Here is a 27,683-nt window from a genome sequence, read left to right on the forward strand (position 1 = left end):
TACTTGTGTCTGATCTGTAAGTCTATGCCACTGTAGACTGCAGATTCCCACACTGAGTTTCAAATCAGAGCTGGAGATAAGGTTTCAGGGTTTTGGTTGCACTTAAGCAGATTACAGCGTAACGATTGGTGAATAAAGGACTCATTGCTGAAGCAAAAATGAAATGTCCAATAGCTACTTGGCAGTATGCTACAGTATCTACAGCATATGAACTAATATAGCGGAGTGCATGTGCTGCTGGGATTTATGAAATTAAACCAATTGTAATTCTATACAGACTAAACCAAAAATATTTTTACGACACAGTTCAGTTCTTTAAACCTGCCGTGCAATAATTTCCTCTGATGATTTGCAAAGTGACCTTTGTTCTTGTATGATATAGATATCAATCAAGGTAATGGATATAATGTATGGTAATTGTAAAGCTACTTTTTGCGGCGATATTTCATGACAGATTTTACCCTAGCCAGTCAGATAATGGATCATGTGGTGTTGCTTATCTAAATATTTTTGGATCTGAAGGGCTGCGCCTTTGATATGATGTGTAAATGTAAACGAAAACAACATAAAACAATACCTCTTACTCAATGCATAGCTTAAGTATGAGGAAAATGCTGGAGTTTGAATAGTGGGAATCGAAATGTGATTGATTTTAAAGAAAGGATAAATGAAAGGATTAATTAATTAATTAAATACATAAAACCTTTTGTGGTGATTCTGAGAATTTGCTCAACATTCTGGTGAGTTTGTTCAAGCACAGTTTAATAGGAAAATATGTAAGTGTTTCAGACATTAAACCTGTTCCCCTTTAACCAGAAGACAATTACAGTAAGGTATTAACACTTGACCTACCTGTTCTGTTAATTTGAAATCAAACAGCTCTCTCGACTGTTGCTAGATCTGGAGTAATGGAAGAGCAGCTGAGGCATTTGCAATCATACTTGGAGACAGTCTGTTCAAGCTTGATTAACTAATATCAGTCAGACATTTAAGTGCTAAGGCTTTTTAGTATTTATTGAATTGAAGAATCTAATTCACCATCCATGTGTAGAAGCAATTGTTCCATGTCTGTTATACAGAAGGAACACAGGCAAAGTCTTTTTGGGCTTTTAACATAATTAATTTGTATTTTGAGGTGTGTCACTTATTGAGTGGGAAATGGATTAGAAGATTAACAAAATGACTCCATTCCTGTAATTTGCTAAGCCAAAAAGCACTGTTATGTGTGGATTTAAGTGATGTGTTTAGTAACCTGCTTGCTGTTTGTGCAGTAAAATGCCAATCGCTAAAGGGAATGGATAGGAGGACATAAGATGAAGATGATTTTTCAGGACGGGAAATGTTTTGCCTTTAAGTAAGAATAGCAGAGGAAAGCAAACTTACAGTATATGTCTCTTTTCTCTGTGAAGAAATGGATGTAGATCTCTAAGCTTTTATGTTTAAATCAGTTGGGGGTCAATATTTCCACATATGTATAGTATATTTCCTTGTAATTTTTGACTAATTTGACTGTATTTGCCAACATATCTGCACCAGTTTGTTCCACATAAAAGTGTGGTGGCAAATCCTTTATTAGCAAAAGTTACAATATTATAGACAAAACTTAATCTAAATAAGTGTGCAGTTCTCTTACATCACAACAAATAAAAGTTCAACAGTCATTTTTATTATGCTAGGCCACCAAGGTGCAAAACTGAAATCACTTATAAGCAATAGCTTCCTAATAGTATGTTGAAGTGGAAAAATAAGCTTTTGGTCAGACACAAGATAAATACAAACAATAGAAAAACAGAATATAGGATGGTGATGTAGGGAGACATGAGTTAGTGTGTTCACAGCAAGTGTGCAAGTCTATTTTGTACCTTTTATTCAAGTGCAAAAAACATAGTGACTTTCAGTCACAATCCACCCAAGCTCCAGATAGTGCTTCAATAGCTGATGCAATTTGTTTTGTGTTTTGTAATGTTAACTCTCTGCACTGGATTTGGACTTTTTTTAGCACAACTGAAAAGCACTGTGCAAATTTAAAGGCCTTTGTTAACTGCTTTACACTGACCAGGACCCCCCACCTACTCTTCTGTCTAAAGTGAAGATGACATAACAGAAGGTAATGACGCACAGATCTCCATTATCTAAGAAGCATTACTTTAAAGCATAAAACATACTATAATTATAGCTCACAGATGAATTGACATGACTGGTATAAAAAAGCTCACATGTCCAGAAAAAAATCTGGCTTAAGTGGCACAGACTACTAACTTCACAGAATTTGCAGTTCAGGGGCACAAGTTTGTGTGAATGCATTTGTAAAGAGGCTGTTCCTTTTCTCTGCCAGCTTGATTCAGATTCCCTTTAGATCAGCTTCTGTCATGACTCAGCTACAGTTACAGTCCATTCCATTCCAGTGCAGTCATGCCTTCAAATATGAACATTTGTCTTGTCTGTTTTGCATATTTTATTGAATCAATTTACATCTCCATCAAGTATTTACAATATTAGATTCATTTTTTCATTACAACATTGTAGTTATTTAGGTCCCCTGTGCCACACTCCCACAAACAGAGAAAAGTTGTGGCTCATTCTGCTGAATCTGTGCCTTTTCCGTCCCCAAGACATTACATGCATAAATATTCATGAAAATAATCTGTATAATACATTGTATTATCAAACAAAGGGTCCTGCACTTTGTCCTAATTTTGATTTGAAGATACATCATGTAAAACCTTAATAAAAACTACCTAGAATGCTGAAAAAATAGGATTTTAGCCCATCCCCATTCTCTAACACTACACTTCACAATGAAATGTAATACTTAGAATCCTTCAGAAATCTAATTTTTGTATTATTGTGTGGCTATTTTTCCAATTTAGACATAAATACATTTTTTCATCAGAAAATTCATAATATGTTAGTTAAAATGTTTTTGTCGTGTCTCCAGGTTTTTACTCCTTTTGTTTCCTGTTACTCTGACACATACCCACCTCTAAAAATCTGGAACATTCCAAAATCCACATGATCAACAGGAATCAGCATCATCAGAGTCTCCTTAAGGCCATGGGATGACCAAATGAAAGTCCTTTAATTTAATTTACTGTATTTTTGATCTTATTGTAAGTATGACTGTGAATGTAAATCTCAACATTCAGTCCTGTTACCTAAAATTATTTCTTAGATGTTATAATGTTTTGTTTTGTTTTTTAAAGACAGTTTTGGTAAACCACTTGAAGGTGCTAAGTATTCTCATGCTATTAGCATTGATACCATGTGGCTACATTTCATGTATTTGCTAATGCTATGCTAATAACTCAGTCCTGTTCCTCATATGAAGAATTTGTCATTTATAAACAATGTAGAAAATAAGTAAAATGGCCTGAGATTTACCATTACACATTTTGAATAGTTAAACATGTGTGTTATAAGATACAGTGCTGAAAAAAGATACAGAATGAAGTTTAATTTTTAAAAGTTACAACATGCAAATTGTACCAATTCGGCAGAATGACCCTTGTATATTCTTGCCCAGACTGGGATAGAGAAGGGACGGAGAAAGATCAGGGACTATCATAGATAACCAAAATAATTTTTACTACTTGACAGAACTAGTATAACTTTTGAGTATGCATGTTTAAATTAATAATTTAAGTCATTTTATGTGACCTGATTTAATTTTTAATGCTTGTTTAGATCAGACTAGTATCTATTTCTTACATTTGAACAGCTTATCAAAGCAGCCTCAATTCAGCAGGTACAGCTCTCTTGTCCATTCTGAAGTCAGGTTTAAAGACCAGAGGTGATCAGGTCTTTTCCATCAGTACTCTCAAAGGAATTCCATAGCTAAGGAGACAGCAGTGTTATTAATCCTTGTTTAAATCCATTGCCATATATTTTTTTCAGAGCAACACACTTGCTTTTAAATACTGGCTAATTTTTTTTTTTTTATTTACTGTGTAGTCATCATTTATTTTATTGGCTCAAAATTGTATTCTTGATCTGTTTTGCTCATTATTGTTTCATGTACAGTATGTTGAAAAGTAGCTTTGTTGGTTGTTACAATGTTCTTCCACTTGCTCTCAAGAGCAGCAATCAGTCAGACTCCAGATATAATTAATTGAATAACCCAATAGTAAAACAAGACAAAACTACTGCATGTCGAACTGCAAACATGACCTTTATATAAAGTTATTGACCTTAGAAACAGCTTAAAAACCAGTCACAACTCAAGGTCCTTGCTTATTCTGAAGATATCCACGATATTACACAATCCTCATCAGCAGATTGAGTGTGCCTAGTTTCCATGGAACTGTAGATGTTCAAATGATGATAGACATGGTAAATTAAAATGACTGTTCCTACTTCAGAAATGTCGATGAACGCATCTATGCACTTCTTTGTGTGGTACGACCACACATGCAAACAAAACACACGCGTTCTGACAAATGCGCACACAGTTATAGTGAGCAGACAGGCAATCAATTAAATGATGTTTTAATTGGACTTAGCACAAATGCTAAAGCAGAACAATTCCAAAACCATCCTTCTCCTTCTGTGTTAGCTCAATTAATCCCTGATTGGAGCTAATTGCTTGTGCAAAGTCTATCTGAAATAACAGTGGATATGAAGTAGACTGAGCATGCTTGGCTTTGTCTCCCTCACTCTTTAAATGCAGTCTTACTGCCAAACAAACCAAATATTTGATGACAGAGTGTCTAATTGCCTCCTTTCTGTCTCACTTACTCTCTTGCTGCCTTTGATTAACAAGCATAGACAGGTGCATACTACGATGATGTGTGTTGGGTTTAGATTTACATTCATGCACCATGGTTTATACATTAACACTGCAATGGATGTTCTCAATCAATTCACTATGTCTGGGCCCTATGTCACCATCCATCAGTCCAATAGCCACACTTGCTGTTCTCCAACCATTAGAACACTCTGGTCTGGCTTCACTCAGGCTATTAGCAGCTGTTAAGCAGGCTGAATAAACTGTGAGCTAATGATTAGAATGCATCTGCGAAATGTGAACTCTATAGCACCACATTTAGCAACACTTAATTAATCTTAATGGATTCTGAAATAAGCCAGCCAAACAAATATCTTATCCATAAATTACTTTTCCCTGTTCCATACCACACGTTGCCACAAAGCACTCCCCAGGGACCCTTTAACTCTTGCACATTAATGTATATGCATGTGGTGTACTGTATACGTGGAAGCAGGGACACATACAGTAAACAATAACTGAAACACACATCGTCTTCCCAAGAAAAAGAAGTGTTTTCCACAGTATTAGCACCTTAAATCAACCTCTCTTTTTTCATTTTCCCCCTTCTCATCATCTTCATCCCGCACTGTAATTTTTCTGTTTTTACACCATAATTCTCTGTCTGTCTTCTTATGATGTGAGGGAACACAAAGAGTTAGGGACTGCACCAGTGCAAGTTATTTGAAGGGATGCCATTTAAATTTAGTGTTGAAGTTGAATGAACGGTTTCAGTAAGTGGTCTTTGCAGGAGTATGTTTGTTTGTTTGCATGTATGTGTGTGTGTGCTTATGTGTGTCTAACGCCTGCCACAGCGTTCTTATCACCTCCTCACACACCTGCTTCCCTCGAAGACTGAGCCTCCCCTTTTCTCATGCCTCCTCATCAAAGCCAGATCCAGCCACAGTTGTCGCTTCCCTCTCCCTGCATGCGTTCCCCTCCCCCTGTCGAGCTGGTCTGGCTCTCGTTCAACAGCCACCACTCCCCTTGTATTACTGTGTTGTCCAGACAGTGTAAGACCTTGCTGGTATCATACCATCCCTGGGAGGAAAATTCATGCGGCTCTTGGAAGCACTATTAAGGATTAGAAAGGATGACAAACTGCTAAAAGCGCAAAGCCTGAGGTTGGTTGGTTGCATTGGAGGGAAGGACATTTTACTGCAAACTATGTTTTAGGGAATAAAGTCAGTGTTGAATAATGTGCAAACCTCCTAAATGATGAAATCGAAGACAGTGTGTGTGTGAATGAGAGGAAGGTGGTGACTGAAGCAATAGCCTGCAACTTAGAAGGACAGCATTTTGTCCCTATTCATTGGCTACAGGTTCATAGTAAGTTCTGTCCATATCAAGTCATCTTATGATTGTGATAACAATTTTGACCCTAGAATGCAGTACATGAAATGTCCTTTTTCCTGAAACACAACAAAAACATGATGTGATTCGGCCCTATCTAATAAAAAAGGCATCTGTGTTGGTGGCAACAATTTAATTTGGTTCCAAGCCAACCTTTGTCCTCTATTGGATGGTATCTATTCGATACAGATCATCGTCAGTACAGATTAGAAGCACTACATTAAAGCCACAAAGAGAAGAGAATCATCTCAAACTGTAAATGACAGAAGTGTATCTAAAGATATTGTAAGTCTGACTGTCTCTTTAAATCTCCTCTGATAGCTAGTGCATGCAGGACTTTCTGATCTCAGTGTAAAGGTGACTTTGGTATGTGTAGTAGTGTCAAATCTTCACCATACAGATCGTGGTTTAAGGCTATTTACTATTACTCACTGCTAAGAATTCACCAGTTTCACACAAACACAGATGGAATGTGTTCACACAGTTAGGCTTGGAATATTTTCCTTCTGCACCTGCCAAGTCTTGCTCTGTTTTATGGACACTCAACCAGGCTCATATGCCTGGAAGCAATGCAAATTCATCTCAGTTCGGTAACATGGCAACATATATGAATGTTGCATGAATCTTGGGTTTTTCTATACCTCTCTCCCATCTTTCACAGAGCTTACAGACCTTCAATCAGCCAACCACTTAACATCTTCTAATTGCCTTCCTGTCTGCCTTTTACTGTACATGCAACATGAACTCTCTATTAATTTCCTTGCCTTTTCCCTTTCATTCCCTCTTCTCTTACTTGTATGTTTTTTTCTATGTACCTCTTCATAGCAGTGGTAAAGTGTGCACATTTTTAATTAACTTTGCCAAAAGACGGGATGTCTTTGGATTTCTAATTAACAGGAGCTGAGGTTTAAGTATATTGGAAAAGTAAAATGAGAATCTCCATTTCTTTCTCCCTTGAGGCTAGGATTTTAGGAACAATTTAGTTATGTCTCATCAAGCATCTAGTGCAGGGTATCTCAGTACTCACCACTTTTCTGATAGGTTTGATAATAATGTGTCTGTTAAGAGATTAATTTTTTTGCTGGGTGCTTTTTTGTTTCTCTTTTTATAGTGGATGTGCATTTGTCCAATTCCTTTACTTAATAGGAGCAGCTATTTTCTAGTCGAAGTGAAAGTCTAGTGAAATAATGCAAACCTCAACCATGCATGTAATGTAAACAGTCCTACCTACAGTCATAAGAGCTTTTATGTCAGCATCTGTATGTACGGTGTGTGTCCCTCCCTCACTGCCTGCTTTGTCCTCCCCAGAGAGCTGCAGCATTAATAACTGTAAGTGGATAATGCCCTAGCTCGAATTCCGATCAAGGTTTAATAAGAGCATGATTCAGTCAGCCACTGGCAGCAGGAGGCAGTTTGTGTGCGTGGTCTGTGTTTGCAGGCCGTGTATATGTGTACATGTATGTGCCTGAACGTACAGCATTTTGCTTCATATCGACACAAATGTGAGCCTGACTATAAGTATATGTCAAATCTCTATCTATATGTCAAATTAAAGGCTAAGATATTAATAGTCATTAATAATGTAATCAGGAGGATAGAGGAAGTTTTCTGCTTATGGACCTGTCTTCTTTGTGGTTACAAACCACTGCAGGGCCTTCACTCTGCTTGTGTCAGTGCATCAATGGGTGACTAAGATGATTTTGTCATGGCTTGTTCTTCTGTCTACACATTGGCTTCATGTTTGCAGCTGTAGATGAGCATCTCTGCGACACCGTCGAACACCATGTACAGTCAACCGCTGTGTAGCTCTGCATATATAGTTTCCAGTGAAGTATAAATGCAGCTCAACAGAGTTAATTGGAGCGTTGCATGGATTCTATACGAGCATGCCTTCAACAGCCAGTGTTCTAATCCAAACAGACTGGTAGGCCCTGTAACACTGAATAACATAATACATTACAGGAAGATGAACAGGGAAGTAAAAATGTACTGCAATGTCACATGGAAACACTTTAGAATTATTAATGTTTTTTTATGTATTATGTAATATTAAGTTCCCCGTGGATGCCAAAGGACAATACAGAGGAAGCATAATTCATGTTGAGAAGACGCGTTTTGTCGAGAGTCGGAGCCATTAAACATGCTATCTGCTCATTGCCATTAGCTCCAAATGCTCAGAGAGCAAACCTAACTTTGACATCTAATCCTCTTACTCAGAAGAGGACTAATGCACGCAGAGTATACAGTTCATCCGACTAACACATCCATTTTTTTATGTGCATATGTTGAAAGGCACAGTATCGATGAGAATCCTGTTTTTGTGGCCTCCCCGATCTCTTTTGACTCCCCCTCTCTGTTCCTGTCTCCCCCTCCCTCCATCCAACCAGATGGCCTCCCTCCAACAGAGCATTGACACCAGATGTGCAGTTCCAGTGTCGACTCAGGGACCAGCTGGGCTGAGTGTGCCAGTGGTTCTGTTAATGAAAATGGCTCCGCTGTGTGTGTGTATACTATGTGTGTATGTGTGTGTGTTGTTTACTGTGGTTCAGTGGCATGTGACAGTTGGGGAACTCTCTGTGGGTGAGGGTTTCGAGAGTGAGCCACAGCAAGTTGCACTGCAGCTCAACTCAGCCATGCAGTGCTCAACAGCACACCCACCAAGGTTGAAACTATACAGCTACCCATCCAGAATAAACACTCTCTCTCCACATCCGATCCCTCTCAACATCTTGCTATCTGACATACTGTTTTTTTTGTCTGTTGAGCTGTCTCTCACAACCACCATCTTCCCTCATACATAATTATATAGTCTTTCCTCTAACCTATTTAGCAGCAAGGGGATCACTGGGCTTATTACTAATTCATACATACTCCTCAAACAAAGAAGTAAAAGTCCACACAGTCTAGGGTAGAATTTATCCAGCTGTAATTGCTTACAATGAAATATGTTAATTTTTATTAAATATTGCTCTCATTTTGATTGGCTGCAAATAGAAACGTGAATGCAAGGTAACACTATAATGAGCGTTTCTGACTGATAAAACCTCAAGACCCAGCTAATGAAGTTGTTACTACATGCTGCGCTCTGTAATTTATGAATTTGCTCTGAAACAATTCATTATTACAGATCGTTCTGCTGATCAATTAAATGATAAGGAAACAAAGAAATCCTGTATGCTTGGCAATAATTCCAGCGGTCTCCATAGGATGAAGACAAATGAGCTAAGTGAAAAATTTTCTCATTAAAAAAAGTGTTCCTTTTTTAAAATTGTAACGCAAAAAAAATGATAGATGCGGAAGCCTACACCTCTGTGATAGCCTAGTTATCTGAGCTGATTACGTTTTGCCCCTATCTCCCTGCAAAGAGATTATTGGGTGGGTGGGGGGGTTTAATACCTACACCAAATGGCTGACGAGGTGGATGAGATTCCTCAAGCTCTTAAGCATGCCCTGAAAGAAGATTCTTGCACTTACAGGATAAGTCACAGCCTTTTGAAATTTTTGAAAGGAGCGTGGAGTCCACTCACCTATACTGTAATAATTTTAGCATTTGAGCCAGAAGTAGTGCAGCAGAGTGACACAGGAGTGAAGGCTCCCATATGATTCATTTCATTAAGCCAATGGGGGCAGAGATGTGATTCCAGATATTGGAGACTTTTAAGCTCTACAGTAATATATCTGGCTGCACCCCAGTACATCCTTGAATAGTTCTCACATGACTTTCACTGATAAAAGTTCTTCAATTTCTACCTGCTCTCTTTTTAAAAGGACTGGCACTTATCACGCTGTCATCCTATCAATTAAAGCATACAATGTTTATGTGTCCATTTTAGTACCAGTCACATTATGTTGAATACATTAATTTAGATGTAAAAGTTCTGCATTGCAGGTTTAACTTTATTATTAAAACTGATGTGTTTTGGCTTGGCTGTTGTCTGAGGCATCAAAAAATGCTTATGACAACTAGACTAAAAGTCTACGCTAGCAGCTCTGTGAGGCTGTACAGCTGAGTTTTAAGCCACATACGAAAATCTAACATGTCACAATGACAATGTTATTATGCTGATGTTTAACAGGCATAATGTTTACTTATTTACAGCATTTGTTTGGTCTAAACAATATGAGAAAATAGTGAAAAATGCCTAAGCATTAAAACGAACACTGCAAGCAGACTACTTGATTACTACTAGCAAATTATTTAAATTTAAAATTATTTAAATTTAATTTCTATAGGAATGATTCTGTCCCAAGCAGTTTCCACTGTATTTGGTCATAAGCTATAATTATTGACCAAATCAAAATTTTGACCTGATGAGGGTATTAGAGAGAAGGAATCACCAAAGTTATTACTGTATATTGTCTGGAGATCATGAGTATCATGAGTACCAAATTTCATGCAATTCATCCAATAGTTATTGAGATATTTCAGTCTGGATTAAAGTGGCGGACCGGCCAATCAGTGGACTGACATTGCCATCCCAAGAGTCACATGGCTAGCATGGCTAAAAACAATCAATCATAGTCCAAATAATGTAACAAGCAGTACTAGCAGGGCAGACATAACACAAAAGTGACCTGTTGAGTTTGAACAGCTCTTCTGTTTGCTCTTTTTATTTCTTAAAATTTATAAATTGCTTATTCTGTTCAGAGTCGAGAATGGGTTCTATCCTAGTATTGGAAGATGGGCAGGATACATTGATGTTCTGGTCACCAGTCTATCACAGGGCTAACACATGTAGACTGACAAATATATTCACACTTACTACAATTTAGATTTTCCAAGTCACCTGACCTGTATGTCTCTGGGCTGCAGGAGGAAAACAGATCACCCAGTGGAAACGTAAGCAGACACAAACCAGGCAAACTCAATTCCAGGCCAGGACCTTGCTGTTTGTTAATCACTTTGGAGTTGTGCTGGCCGTATCGACAGTCTCTTTTTCACAGTACAGTTTCACATTGCTCACCCTGTGCTTTCATTCGGACACAAACTTATAGATAGATATTTTAGTACATAAATATTTATTAAGATAGGCCTTGGATTCAAAAAAATGGAAAAAGCTTCCGTGATGTGTGGGGGTTGGCGACTAGTGTGTCAGTTTGAAGGCTCTGCTGCCGTGTGGATTAGGCTGTCTACTGAGCACACTTTGAATGCAGCTGTGTTTACGCATATCACTGCTGCCAGCAAAACATGCTGCAATGTACATACATTTACATGTTAATCTTCAATCCTAAAATGGTCATTATTACCCTGCAGTGAAAGGGTAATAATGCACAATTGGATGTTTCTTATATTAAAAAAGACAAAAAAGAAAACAAAAGGTTTTATTTATGAGGAAGTAGATTTCTGATATTGCCATCTCTGGTTCAAAGTATATTAGGACAGTATGTTGTGGTATAGTCAGGCACCAAATATGAAAACAGCAACCAGGTAGACTCCACACATACTGTAAGCCAAGTAATAATTTGCTGAGGGACTGGATGCTCCAGTGGGTGTGTTGTTCCACGGTGTCTCATCAATTACATTCCCTGAGAGAAAACACCCGGCTGTTTTCTGTTTCTTCGGATGCTGGGGTTAATGGTGCTTTTCTCAAACGCCTCTGCCAGGCAATAATTGGAGCAACTTAACAATCATAAGTGCAGTCTTTGTAGTGTAGGGAGCACAGGCTGAATACAGCTTTATTAACTATAAAAAGTGAACTTTTATTGATTGAACCCTTCTTCATTCATCCTTTCATATCTCCTAACCTCTTGGTTTGAATACTTTACAGTGAAAAACACTACCAACCCTCTGAGTAGAAAGAAATTCTATCACATTCTAGTCCCCGTCAAAATGCATTTCAAAGCATTTGGGTGCTTACCTAGAGGATTAGAAGACTTAATAATTATCAGTGAAAGGAAAACAACCTTTTAATTTATTTTGCTTTGCTGAACTTTATGTTTTTTTAAAGTCAATTAAATAAATTATCTAAACCGTTCAGACATTTTGCCACCTACCACGCAGGCTTGTCCAACATTGGCTTAATCAATGTCATCCCATTTCTGAATTGCTTAATTACATTTGAATTTCAGTATAATCCTTGCTCAATGGCATGAAACTAACTCAAGGTAAACATAAGACACCCAGTAGTTTGCAGGAATTTCCTTCTTTCTGTTTTGATGCCATTATTTAATTAAATAGTTTCAGTTCAATGAATAATATTTGAATTTCAATCATGGAATAAAAGAAGATAGGCTGTGGAAGGCAACTTGGTATATTTTGTTTGTACTGGCTGTTTGCATGCTATGGGGGTGCTGGTTGATTTTCTTTATCCAGAAGATTAAGACAGGATTGTCAGTTTCCTTACGCCTTGTACCTAGAGAATATGCGTTGGCATCCAGATCCATGCTTGCATCTGTCAGTCATTTATTGCATGTCTTACACTTCTGACCTTTCTTCTTACTGAAATGTGACACAGATGTTGTCTTGTCTCTTTCTCTCTCTTGTTCATCTGACCACAGACAATTAGGTTTGGCACATGGCATTGCATGCAGATCAGACAGTAAAGTCAGTGCAGACAGGCTCCATCGTGGCACTTCATGCTGCAGAGTCAGCCTCTCACAGCAGTCATTTTTACCTTGATTTAAAGGGTTATTTTGTCGCCTGCAGGAAAAGAAACCGCTCCTGTGTCGTGTACAGTATTTCATCAGGGGGAGCTCTCTGTGATGAGTGATAGCCTGTCAGTTGGAACTCTGATTGACAAGTCATGAAAGCATCAACAAATATGATTTGATTTTGATCAAATGAGGTAAAGCATGAAACTAAAAAATCAACTAGGTCTGATCTTTCTCTATATAGAGAACATCTGAGCTAACAGCATTGACACATATTAGTGTGTGTTTGCAGAGCTTAGAGTAAGTCTTAAAATGATTTTTTGATAACCCCAATATCAAGAAAGAAAGAAAAAGAGAGAGAAAGAAAGAAAGGCAGTTGATAAATCATAACAATAATTTGCCATGACATTAGCAACAGCTCGGTTTTGTTTGTTGCTTTAATCAGTCGTATTTGGGCACAGGTATACTGGTTCTGGGATGTTCAAACAATTTGACTTTAGACATAATATTTTTCATCTAAATATAATACAGATTTTTATTTTAGAATATTAGACAAAAGAAAAGGCAGTGTGATTCCATTAACCATTATTATGGAAATTCAACTTAGTAGTATAACAGGATAATAATTGTTTTATTACAAATTTTGAAAAAGATACCAGTATCTGGTCCATATATATCATTGTCTTTCACTTCCTTTAATAACTAAATAAATGTTTTTTAATGAAGGAAATTGTCTTCTCTGTCCATAAGAGTGGTGTTTTTGGCAGCCATCCTTATTTTTCTTTATTTCTGGGCTGTCAGAACCAACGTGTGTACCAGTTGTGATAAAAGAATAAAGTAAAAAATACATTTTAGAGTTTCAGTGGTGCCATGGGATTGCAGCAGTGTTAGTCATGTAGTCAAAAGGCTATATGATGCAACACAAAGACTGTGCTGTTTGGGGCTGCTCTTCAGGATGTGCAGATTCACAGCTTATCATGTCTGAAAGTGAGCGTCAGACCAGTCTGCCTCCTTTAGCCCACTTGGCAGCCTGGTGGCTGTTGCTCATCTGTCCCCAAGCCAGTGTGAGCACATCACCGATCTGGACCAGGATTAAAGGACCTAATACTAACAGCTGTGCTGAGATTAGCCATGTCAGTGTTTACAGTTATCTTGTCTGTTTTTCTTTCAATTGAACCTTTGCTTTAAATTCACTCTGGAAAGCATTCTACACACATTTTTTTCTTGGGGAAAAATGGACAGAGTAATGCAGAGTACATACTGTAGCATGGCGAAGATTGGCAGGGCAGATTTGCATGAAGGAGAATGATTGCTGTGACTAAGGCTGAGGTACAGTATGTGGATAAACAGAACTGTCAGAAGCGTTGGAAGAAGCCAACTCCTTTGTTACACATGACCTGCTGTAAAATGGTGGGTGTTGGTAAAAAAAAAATAGCAGAAGACTGACAGAGGATGAAGAGAGAGATGATTAACTTGAAACGTGAACGTCTGCAGCATAAAGATGTTGATGGATGAAGCAGTTTTATCATCTGTGTGTGTGTGTGTGTGTGTATGTGTGTGAGAGAGAGATGTAATGTGCGATTGTGTTTGCACACGTACCTCCCTCTGCGTGTCAGTGTGCACCTTTCCCAGCAAGTGCATGAATATGCATGTGTGTGTTCACACGGGGAACACTGTTCTCTCTCAGTGGAGACTGATCACCCCATGATGGGCGATCACTGGAAGATTGGACTGATTTTCCATACCTATCTGTCTACAGAAATGTCATATATAAAAAATTGATGCCATTTTCTGAAGTGGCACACGTCTTTCCTTTGATAGATAGTGCATTTTAATCTACTTAGATGCTTTACGTGATGGAAGAGGTAGAAAGTGCTCCTATAGGAAAGTGTTGGCGAGCAGCAGGTCAGTGACAGCCACCAACAGCTGCTCCTTTTCAGTTACTACATACAAACGGGATCTGTGCTGGGTGGCCTTGGGCTTACCAGGGGGTGTGCATGGATGTGATTAACGGAGATTTGGGGTGAATAATCTTCTAAGCTGCTCAGTGGAGCATTGGTGTTGGGGGCTGGGGTAGAGATGGGAGGAGTTTAGGGTTGCTGAAAAATATACCTGGATCCCCATCCTTCCACATGGAAGGTGACATGGCTTTTGAATGCTTGACTAGAGCCTTACCAATACATCAGCTTTGGGACAGCTAATTTTAGCTCATAAGATATATTGCATTTTTGTATATGTTGACCACTGAGTAAAAAGGAATTGCAGTGCATATGCTTGAAATTTCTGCACTTCAATTACTTGTTGGTACCATTGCATAATTTGCCCATCAGAGAGCAGTGACAAGTTCAACTGTAAAATTAAATTTGTCTATATCTTGGTCAAAACTCTTGCTAGCTAATAAGCAAATTAAAGAGATCCATGTTTAAAAAGATTGATATTGTACAATGTATTTTTTTTACTCTTACATTGGCATCATTGAAAATCCAATGTTGGTCTTGTTTTATGCGAGACCCTCCCTGATACCAGTTTATGTATTATGGTTGATGGGTAGGGGATGGTGCGGGGTTCTGTATGTACCTATGCATAGCGTCACCTCCAGGTCACATGAACCTTGTGTACTACACTCATATTTGATCATTTCAGTTCATTTACTCATTTAGAGATCAAAGGTCAAATCAGTGCAATCAAAGCAACAAAGCGTGCCATATATTATCAGTAAATGTGATAGCATGACATTACCATATTAATTAGTTTTCTTTTGTGTTGAATGCCAGCAGTAGTGGGGGAGCAATGCCCAGCTTCATAGCTCTGAGCATTTATTTAAATGCATTCATACATATCTATATGCTATCCAAACATGCACATATTGTGGCCCATCTGTATGTACCCATGCAAAGAAGGATATACCCAGGATGTTGTGGTAAACACAGCTCAGAACCACCATCTCTGGTGGCCATCACAAGATGTGTTTGATCATGCTGGATCGCTGAACATCACTTTCTTCCATTAGATTCCACACACAAGAATCGCGGCAATGGGGAAATACGATATAGCCTCCTATAGTGCACATACATCGAAAATTGCCTTACATCATCACCCGAGGGCATAGACAGCAGAGCAAAAGTGGTTGCTAAAATGATAGGAAAGGTATAGAGAAATAGATGAGGCATTTTTAACCTTTAAAGGTCTGTGAGAGAACGCATTTCACCTTTTTAAAGAAAAATTCAGTTCATTCCACTGTGATGACGATGACGATGACTGCGAAATGTAGCAGCGTACATAATTTCAGTTAGAGAAGATGAGTGCATGTAAGAAAGCCCTCTCTCCCTGGGTGACCACTGCTTTAGTGAAACAAGGCGGATAAAAGGCTAGATTCTGATCCCTGACTCATTTTCCAGCTCATGTTGTGCATCACTGCAATATTGCTGTAAGGGTCTATGATATCCATGGTCTTGGAGAAAAAATAATGTGATTGTCTTTTTTTCTATATTTGCTTTCTTCCATTTTTCTCTCCTAACTCTTCATATTCCTCCGGTAAAAGCCAGTATTCATGAATGCGAGGCATGTGTGCAACCCTGCCCAATTAGATTCGGGAAAGGTTTCTTCAAATACTCAAATAGATAGTATAGAACATTTTAAGGAGGAATTTAGAACCAAAACCATGAGCTAAGGTCATGAACAAATGTTTTCATAATGCCGTGCACACAAATGTGTGTCTAGATTTGCAGGTGTAACTAGATGAAATAGTCTGAGCAGCAGGAATAAGCAGATTTACATAGGATAGTCTGAGAGGTGGAGCAATGTGTTCTTGTGAAGAAATGCATGGAGACAGGAATAATTAATTATAGATGTGGAAATGTGGTCTGAGGGAATGCTGTTACAGTAACTAGAGGGATGGCAAGTGAGAGATGAGGGAGTGGAGATGTGGGGGATGGGAGACCATCCTTATATACCATCCACAACTTCAATTTACATTACATGACAAGAGAATGGAGGTTAATTAAACATGACAATGGTAGGGCGTTTATTGTTAACCCTTCATGGTGGTTGACTGGCTCTGAACTCAAAGGCCAAAGAATGCATAACAAATATCTTTTAGTCTGCCCCAAAATGTAAATTCACATTCAAATATCTCACAGAAAGAGAGGCTTTGGGTAAAATGAGTCCAAGGGTTCTGTGTGCTTTTGGTGGGAATGGGTTCATTCCAAAGGAAATGGCAGTAAACCCCCCCCCCCCCCCCCAATGTTCACGATTAAATAGCTGTAGCTATAGTCATCAAATGAAACTGCTTCTAACTGCTAAATTTTTGAGTTGCCACAGGCGTGCTCACTTTTCAGCGTGCATCTATTTCCAACCTTCATATTGACACTAATTGGACTCGACACTAATGATGCCAAATAAGCAAAGCGAAGCGGTGCTAGGTTTTCTAACTGCCTGCTTATAATTTTGGAGATGGCTGATTCCGGTTACCATGGACCTCCTGATCTCACGCTGCCTTTGAGATGTGAAATTATGCCGCATTTCTAAAAGCAGTGGCCAACAATACAAATCAGAGTCATACAAACAATGAGCTATTACAAGACTGTTTCATTTCAAACCAATACTGATTTTCATATTATGCATTTATAACTTTCTCCATAAGCGTATTATGTGGAGGTTATATCCTGAATAAATGCCAACTATTGAAATGTTTTCTGTGTGCTGGGTACCATATTCTCTCTGCGAAAGTGGGCTTTGATTTACTTATGTTGTGTCCAGCTGTTGTGAGGACAGAATTATAATAGGTAATGTACGTCTGTGCTGGGCTTGTAACCTCAGGGGACATTGTGTAAACGCTCCTCATCTCCCTGCTGATCGTAGTCCTGACTGATTGCTGATGACTTTTTTAGGGCACAGACATGTTTAGTTGTTTATTTATTCAAAAAATCCCCAATGCAAATAGCCCTCTCCACTCTAGATTTCTCCTCCCCCCGATTGTGTGTCGGCATATCGGTCTTGGTTTCTGTTTCTGTCTCTTGAACAGGGATGATGTGTTGTAGTCATCAGCAAAGTTTGTGATATAAGAACAGGGCAGCTGTTTTTTTTTTTGTTTGTTTATACATGTGTGTGTGTGTGTCTGTGTATGTGTCAGTATGCGTTTTATGCATGTGACAGATATGGGACATCCTTGACTTGCTGTTGAGAAAGTGACACATCCCTACAGGCTATCATGTTCAAAAAGAATCTTCAGCAAACTCCAAACCACAATTTAGCAGACTACTGTCATATGTAATCACTTTACTGTAGCAATGCATTATCTGACACCAGATCACCAACTTTACAATACTATTATAGTTATTTTAGATTCACAACCCTGGCATCAGGCTCAGCCACATTGCATGCATAGAAATAGAGTTGCTGAAGAACAATTTCTTTAAAAGAGGACAGCCTGACTGCTGTTTAAACCTGTTTAGTGCTGAGCTTTGTCTACAAGCAGCTCATCACTCCCTTACTGCATCTGTGAGTTCCAAATGGAAATACAGCCATCTGTTATGTGCAACAACTCGCAAGGTGTCTTCATCTTTCCTCTTTACTCATATACAATTCTGTTTCTTTTCGCCTCTGTGGTGTTACTATACCAGCACAACAGTTTTCTTTTGGGTTGGGTTGGAAGGTGTGAGGTTATACTATATTCCCATGCTGGACCACCAGACTCCTTGCACATGCACACACACAGGCATGCATAATCATGCATGAGCAAACAAGCAGATCACTACAAAATAAACAAAATGCTGCATGAGTTAATTGGGTTGTAATTTTCTCACCCATCACCATCTGTCTGTCACACCTTGTTTATTTACCATTTTGTATTATGAAGTGAATGAATGTCATATTCAATGAATTTATGCTCTGAACTGACTCAATTAGTTCTAAATTTATAGGTCAAGAATGATTAGAAAATGCATCAGAGTTATGATCTCTGCACTATCTCTCCTCTTTCTATCACAGATGAATGGAGGACACTTGGAAAAATTACAACTTTTCCAATTTTATAAGTGAAATTCATTTTGTCGGCATCCTGGGCCACTTACAGACCCACAAGGCTGTCGTGTACATTACTCACCAGACAACAAAATTGTGGAAGGAATCAAAAAAGTGAAACAATTGGTGCTTTATGAATAACGGTAAAAAACTGGTTGACTTCACTTTGCTGTCAGTGAAACCCAAACAGTCACGCCGGCAACGTAATGTTACTGAAAAATATCTTGAACCATTCAAATATAGCCTACCTTGTCACCAGACAACTAAACTGTTGGAGGAACTTGCCACTGAGCCATCAATTTAAAGCCATTTTTGGACATCTCACACTCAGCATGTCAGGCTTAGCACGACATAGTCAGACACATCAGTCTAAACTGTACTCAGGCTCAGCTGTGTTTTAAGCAGAACGCTAATGATACTATCTTTAGCATGTTAATATGTCTATACAGTTGTTAACACAATGATATTAAACAGATAACAGTTTGATAGTACAGAGTACAGCTTGTCTTGCCTGTGTGATGTAGCTAATAACACTCAACAACATTGACTTGCATACTTGAAGAGAGGAAGTAAATGCTTGCGAGCTTAATGGATGCACCTGACATTAAGAGTATGAGAGAAGATAATAAATGCATTGTCTGATAAATGCACTGTCTGTGCAGACCTGAGGTAGGTTTTTAAAGATCACCAACTGTATAGGAATAAACAGGCTGCTCTAAATCTACATATATGTCACCAAATGGAGTTGATATTCTACTTCTGAATCATTTGGGGAGCTTGTGAGCTGAGGAGCACACAAAGATCTTGGATGTCTTCATGGATTTGATGTTGCGGTGAAATGGTGAAATGAAATTCACTTATAGAGTACTGCTGCAGTTGAAGAGGGTCTCAAAAATCAGGAAGCTAAGAATATATAGGAATATATAAAAATTTGCAACCACCACACAACCCCCCCTTCTCCTGTTAATTATATAATGAGTCCCTGTATGTTATTTGTATTCAGGTACTTCCACCTTGTCACATATTTTTACCACCTATTGTGCCATGAAATGAAGCCCATTTACAAATCATTCTCCTTCTGATTTGATAAATGAAACTGCTGAACAACTAAGTCCCCTGAATGGCTTGTTTGAATAATTGAGCAGTACTCAATCAGACAACATTAGGCAGCGGTGGTGGCCCCGCCATCTGAAATAATTACCACCCAACAACAGACTACACATGGGTGCTGCCTCCACATGGGCTCACATTTGAGACCATTAGATGAGAACAACATCACCCCCACCCCACATCTCACATGCCTTCATATACACCACCTACAGAAACCTGCAGAGGCCTCTCAGTGAGAACAGGAAAGGAAAAGGGGGACACCACATGTAAGGGGTAGCTGTCATTGCAGAGGAGTTAATGCATTCTGTCGGGATTGAATAAATCACAACCTCAGTCAGTACCAACAGCATTTATGTATTTGGACAAAGACCCCACCCCCATGCCCTTTCAAATTGCAATAGCATATTACCAAGAGACTATATTTAATAAGTTATTCACTTCTCATTTATTTAGACATGATGTATTATGTACACTATCAAAAAAAAAAAAATTCAAAACCATACAATTTTGGGGGTGATGTACAAATTGGACCCCAGGAATGGAGACAATAAGTAAGAAAAAGGCAAAAGAAAAAAAGAAAAAATAATGTTTGGAACTTAAATGTAGATAAAACTGGAAAATGGCTGATATATTGATCACTCTTATCAGCACCTGTAGAAGACAACATTTTATTATTTGCCTCTGATGCTAGCAAAGGGTGTTTAGATTAGTGTCACAGTTATAGCGATCCTAACCTTTTAGAAAGACTACAATAGCTATTCTCAGCCTTACCATTACAGATTTTCTTCTTTATTTGAGTTTTTTACTTCATGTCTTGAGATATCCAGTACATTTTCTCTCTTTGTGTGTCTTTTCACAGTTTCTTTGAGACAAGCTTTGCTATGTTATAGAGGCATCTTTACTGGAACAAGGTAGTTGTATGACTGGATGAGTGGATTGCTGCCTTTATGGAATGGGTCACTAAGTGAATAGTACCATGTGACAGCCAGCCAGGCATATGTCTGTGCCAAAGTAGTGTCTGCAACTGAGACTCATTTACTCCAGCACAGACTGGATGTGATTGACAGCCATGCCAAAGGGTCTTTGGCTCCTTCCTGATTTTCTGTTTCCACTAGAGGTGTCCTCTGGGACTTGGAATTCATGCTACAGTATATCAGCAGAACAGCTTATGGCTGTAATGAGGATGAAAAGCAAACTGAAACCAAGAACGTTTATTTTAATATATGTTGCTCTGGGTTTCACAAACTATCATTTATTTTTAGTTGTGCACCATGCATTTGATTTACATTAGACATTTGCTGGAAAACCATCAGAACACTGACAGACATTTAAATTATTAACTGGTGTACATAAATGGGATACAGAAGAGGGCAGCAAGTGTGAACTGTAATCAGATTCATTCGTTTTTTTGTTAATTAGTCATTCATTAAACTGGAACAAAGAAATCTAATTGTAATTTTTCCTTTTTAACTTTTTTATTTTATTTTCACCGTCATGATTGAAGTTACACAAGGCACTTTATTATTCAAAACTGGAACACAGTAAGGCTTTTCACAAAAACAACATGTCATAAGCTATTAATGCAAAGAGGCCACAATTCATTGCAGGATCCAAATCACGATATCTATTTTTAACCATAATTCCAGTGATGCCTTGCAGTACAGTCATTCCTGTATCTACTTAAAGCAGTAGCTTTTTGAATTGATATTTGGGATAACAGTTGTGACAGAATTAGGAAGTTTTGAAGCTATAACCTTTTAACTCAGCATCAGCTAGCTCATACAGTACCTCTGTTAAAAATGCACGAGTATAGCTTTTACTGGCATTGTTTGACAATTCTTGATGTTCTCGCTCCTTTGAACATACAAGTACAGATGTCCTTGCCATGGATAAATTAATATGTTTGCACAACTGCAGTAGACTGCAGAAAAACACTTTTCATGAAAGAATTAATTAATTAATTCATGAAATGAATCATGAAAGTTACATTACATTCATGATTTTTTTTTTTTTTAAAAAGAGATTGTGTCATATTTCATTGAACCAGGACCTGTCATAATTCTGGGCTCCTGAGTTGTTGCCACTCTTACAATATTCCTTTCTGTAGAGAAAGGTATGAATGACCTTTAGCGTATTTCTTCAAGAGATATGGTCCACAAATGGGATTATATTGACATGTGCTGCTGTTAATGAACTATTTTGACACCATTATACTCTTGGTTCTAAATGAGACCTTGCACCTGTTCCCTAGTCATGTCATAAAGCTTTATGAAATAGTGTTTGATTCAGTCAATATCTGCGGTTTGTACATGCAGATGCACAACCTCTTTTCAAGAAACCAAGGTCTGATCCTGTGTCTGCTACAAAGCACAGGCCCATCTTCAAACCACTCTTTTTGTCCAAGGTTTCAGAAACAAACAACTGTCTCAGCTAACCTGGATTATTTAATTAGTCAAAATAATGAATATTATAATTAATAATGAAAAATGGAGTTTGCTCATAGTGAACTTCACACCAAATTGACCAGTGGCCTTGTTTTTGCAGACAGTGCAGCCTCTGATACTGTAGAGTAGATCATATCATCTATTAGTTTTGAAAAAAAGAACATGGTGGCCTCACATGGATATGCAGTATTATTTAAAACTATACAGTAACATCAGTAACATTTTTAACATTCTTAGCCAGACAATAAACCATTATATTTTAACTATAAAACTCACATAGAGACTCCTGATGAGTCTAGACTCTCTCCTTTATATAGTATTGCATTTATAATATTCTGTTGCAGAATTTTCTGTGGCTATTTAAAGTTCCCAAAGGATGCATTTTAATGATTTGGTGACCCTCTGATTTTCCCTCCAGCACAATCATCAGGCCAATATGTGTATACTATATTTCTATATTTCTTTAATGGACTGAGCTCATTCACACTCCCCAGAGGATGGACTCATTCCATAATGGACTCCATAAACTTTCATCCTGCACAAGCCATGGGTCAAATTGTCCATCATGCCTGTCTCAGTATTGCTGCCACCAGTATGTGGTTTTACATCAAAACAATAAGCATTGGTGTTTTAATATATGTCATATACCATCACAGTGTTTTGACTTAGAAATAGTTTCCGTACCTACAGTAGGGCTGTAGAAATGTAGTGTTTGAATTTTTTAATGCATGATCTTTCATTTATTATTCTAGATCTCCCCCTTTTGTGTTCGTTCTGTGGTTTTACTTTGCTTTTATGTTTCTTGCTGTTTCTTGCTGTTCTTCTAAGTGTCTTTCCTGCGTATATTGCACTGTTAATCCTACCAGACTTTGCACACTCTTACATTTATCTACTGAGATCACAGAAGAGCCCATACGTAAAGCCTTAGGGGGATGGCTGTATTATTAAAGACAAGAGACAAGAGATTGCTGAAGGTCCTGTGAGGCAGTCTGCTTGATAGAATTATCTTCAGACACTTACTTTAGAAAAAGGTGGTAGAGGCCAAGACAGCTCAGTCTTAGAGTAACTTTCTGTTTCTCATAATGGAACAGCTGAACCTAAATTAAACTTAAAACTAATCAACTGAATGAACCTTTGTTACAGCTGAAGTAATGACCCCTGCTCCCCTTTTTTGTCTCTTAGTGTTACGCGATGACTTCAGACAGAACCCACAGGATGTGGTGGTGGCAGTCGGAGAGACCGCCAGTCTTGAGTGTCAGCCTCCACGCGGGCATCCTGAGCCCACCACCTTCTGGAGGAAAGATAAGGCTCGTCTTGACCTCAAAGATGACAGGATCACGGTGGGTTCCTGCCCAGGGGGCACTCTTCTGCCTTTTAAACTACCCTTACACCCCAAATCACATACTGTATGATTCACTTGATCACATTCACCTGGCACAGTTACAATTTAAAGCACTTTGTGTTGAACTGGTTACATACATTTTTTCCTCAGGTTCGTGGGGGAAAACTGACCATCTCAAACACAAAGAAGAGTGATGTTGGGATTTATGTGTGTGTGGCCACCAACATGGTTGGGGAGAGAGAAAGTGAAAAAGCTCAGCTCTCTGTGTTTGGTAAGTCCCAGACACACTGGTTCAAAAAGTAATAGAGCATGACTTTCTCAGGTATTTACTGCTCACTAGCATATACAGTATTTTATCACTTTTTCACAAGTATATTTAGCTTCCATGTTATGTGCACTGCCCACATCCAGAAAGACCAGTGTTTCTGCAGCGGCCTGTGAACCAGGTGGTCTTAGTTGATGAGAGTGTGGAGTTCAGGTGTCAGGTCCATGGTGACCCACCGCCTACACTGCGCTGGAAAAAGGAGGACGTAGATATTCCCCGTGGCAGGTGAGGAGTATGTGTGAATGTGTGTAGTGCATATGTCTGTGTATACATGTGTTTGTGTGCACATATTAATGCAGTAAAAGTGATAATGGATAAGCGCTGAAGCAGAGCTAATGAGTCCCGCAAGAACAAAAAAATATTTAACATATTACTCATGGAAGACTTTCATCAGTGTGGCAAAAATAATTTACTAGCCACAGAGAATCTCATTATATGCTGTTTGAACTACTTTGCTAACAAGAGATGAAGGTGTGTCCTTGGTTGCTTTTGACTAATACTCACTTTCAAATACCACTGTACTTTGTGTTGTGTATAAGGCACCAAAAGGTCCAGGGATGGACATATAGCAGGAGAATATGTTTAATATAAAACAATCCAATACTTAAGCCCTACAGGGAATAGTAGCTATATGAAGTTAATAATGTCTGGTCAGTTGGAAAGGTTGGAATTCAATTCTGCGGTCATTTCTGAAGCCATAGTTTGTGGTGCTGTTGTATTGGATTGCATCATGTTTTAAAGTATTCTTGTGGCTTGGTCCACCACTGTGTGCCCACATCATAAGCACATGTTAATTGCATTGCAATCCCATTAGAACACATATTTTTAAGTTATTATCGGCCTGTCATGTGGGTCTTAATAGTAACTGCAGTGGTTCATACTTTTAATTACATTATGACTCATTATGCAATCTGGCCATCCATCAAAATCTTTTCATGTCTTTGCTAGGTTTTAAGTAGTCCTTCTATTCAGGGTTTCAGAATTCTGATGACTAAATGACCAACATATCATAGTGTTAGGCGTCAGTGCATAAGTTATATTTATGCATAATCCCAGAACATTTCAAATGCTTCTGCAACTAAATTGAGCATTAATTCAGATTTATGTAAGAAAACTTCACTCGACAATTAAATTAAATCACTGAACCCAGGCAAACACGCTTTCCTAACTATCAACTGTTTCAGTGTTAATTTCAGACACATTGTGAGACAGTTCAAAAATAAAGAATGTGCACAGCAACCTTTGTCATTCGCTCGGAAGGTTATGTAAACTGCCTTGAATTATGCTGGATTGATGCATGTAAATCCTTGATAAATCTAGTCTAATTATGAGAAATCTGTTTAAGATGCATAACTTGATTTCACAGTGGAACGTATATGTTACACTGTATTTGTCACACAAAATCTTGCTCTGGGTTGTTGGTACAGCACTGGATACTGTACATTAGCAGTATTTGGTTTATTCATAGCTCTGTGCTGTTTTCCTGCTTTTGATTCATGGAAATTTGGCAGCTATACTGTAAAACTAATTACAGATTATGTTCGTGGAAATGTAGACAGTTAATACTGCAATTGCTATCAAGTAAATCAAGCATTGAGTACATCAAATTCATCAAGTTTATCAACTAAATGGATAAAACATTTACTTGTGCTACAAGTTTAACTAGCACCTGTTACAAGCCATTACAACTATAAGAAAGCAAAGTGGAACCCTCTCAGATGTCTCCTGGCGTTAAGATATACTGTGAGGGAGAGTATAATAACTGCCTGTCTCACCATCTGGCAGTCTGTCTGCCTACCTGTGTTTTGCCCTCTACCTCAGTACCCCTTGACTCCAGAAACATGTCCTACTTTCAGACCCCCCTCGCCTCACTTCCCTCCTTCCACTTCTTTCATTCTTTTTCTAAACCCGTCAGCCTCCTGGGAAGTCTGTATCTGGGTCAGAGATGTGCTGTGAATGGAGTCCTCACCAGACTCTGGACAGACCCCACAACCCCCATCGATATTCTCCCCACACCCTTTGGAACATCTATTTCAAATGTGACTTTTTCTCACCCCTTGTGCCATTTCTCTGCCTGACTTGTCTTCCATCTCTGAATCAGTATGGCTGGCTAGACAATTTCACAGGATCTCTCACGCCAAAAGAGACCCCAGAGAGGGAGAGCCCGACTTCTTGCTCCTCTACTCATTCTGTCTGTAGCCCCTCTGAGGCGCTTATCTTTACTCTGGTAGCTGAGATGTTTCTCTCACTCTTATTGCACCAGTGCTGCCTCACAGTACAGTATGCTGCACTGGTGGATACACACTGATGCATGGAACATCTCTATGAATTAGTCATTTCTTACTGCTCAGCTCATTCATCAAATTCAGTTTGTCAGACTGTGCCACTCCCTTACTCTCAGACTGTTTGTCTATCTGTCTCTAGCTCTGTCTCCCTCTCTTTTCCTTGCTCTCATCCACTCAGATACACTCACACATACACACACACATATAGTATAGCATGCTGCACAGCCTACACCACAGTGGGTGGCTCGTCTTTATAAATATTGAAATAGTGGAACAGTCAGGGTTCCAGCTGAAAGCACCTTTCATTTTCCATGCCTTCATTGCAGCATAATTGCTCCCCTTTTTCTGCCTTTGCAGCAGTGTGTGCAGCAGGGAGTCTTAATTGCCTCAGAAAGTCTGTCTTTATTCTATCAAAAATGACACAACCTTTATAAGAGCTTCCATCTAAGACATCACACAAGTTTAAACAAGCTTGATTCAATTTCCGTGTTTGTTGTTTATATTTACTTTATTAAAAATACACATGCAGTATAATTGTTACTGATCTTCCAGTTTGATCAAATCAACCTTAGATGTCACTTGACTTGTCACTAATGCAGACTGCAGTTAGCTTAACTTCAGCTGCTCCTCTCTGTCACCAGGTATGACATCAGATATGAAAAAGAGGATTTCCTGCTGAGGATTAAGAAAGCTTCAGTCAGTGATCAGGGAACCTTCACCTGCCTAGCAGAGAACCGTGTGGGTAAAGTGGAGGCCTCTGCCTACCTGACTATCAGAGGTGGGTAACTGCTTGTGGACTCACTCGTGGCAAAGCTCACAACCCATCCCTGATATATTTTGTATCTCCCAAAGCAGGCCACAGGACAATCAGTCCTTTATTGCCCATTTTACGAGCGTTATTGCCCCCCTGCTGAAAGGCTGGGCCTGGCCTCAGCTTTTCTTTCATATAGCAGGCTGATGTAGTAGATTGCTTGAGATCTCCAGCTAGGCTCCAGATATGAACAATCTAACCAGCTTTAAGTGAACTGTTATGACCTTTCCTGGGGGGTTCATTGTCCATCCAGCCCTCTCACTTCATATTTACCCCATATCAACAGGAGGGAGATATTTCATAGGAAAGGTTGATAATGTAACAATTAAAATATTGCTATTTGTCAAGTCAGATCTCTTCTGCTTTCGACTCTTTGTCCCAGGAGTGAAGGAAAACATTGTTCGTACAACTTGAATGAGTAACATTTGACTTTGTACCAGCCAATAACACATTCTTAACACCTGAATCAAATGTATGTCATACATCATCATACATGCTGTACATCATAGATCACATAACATTAACTTTCTATTCCTTCTTTATCATATACTTTGTGTAAAAAATTCATATTCTTGTTCTATTATTCATTCATGAACTGCATTATTGTCTTGAAAAGATGTTCTGACCCAGTTTTAAGAT

The 27,683-nt window shown here is 38.6% G+C and overlaps 1 protein-coding gene across 1 annotated transcript in view; it reads left to right on the plus strand.

The window, feature by feature from the left end:
• Positions 1–27,683, plus strand: part of LOC122996083 (roundabout homolog 2-like) — an 82,163-nt gene that overhangs the window by 22,191 nt on the left and 32,289 nt on the right. The window contains exons 3-6 of the mRNA XM_044371623.1: positions 23,464–23,621; positions 23,774–23,894; positions 24,035–24,173; positions 26,875–27,011. Coding sequence (XP_044227558.1) covers positions 23,464–23,621; positions 23,774–23,894; positions 24,035–24,173; positions 26,875–27,011 — 555 coding nt within the window. The remainder of the gene's footprint in view (positions 1–23,463; positions 23,622–23,773; positions 23,895–24,034; positions 24,174–26,874; positions 27,012–27,683) is intronic.

The sequence above is a fragment of the Thunnus albacares genome, chromosome 13, assembly GCF_914725855.1.
Source record: "Thunnus albacares chromosome 13, fThuAlb1.1, whole genome shotgun sequence".
Classification (NCBI taxonomy): Eukaryota; Metazoa; Chordata; class Actinopteri; order Scombriformes; family Scombridae; genus Thunnus; species Thunnus albacares.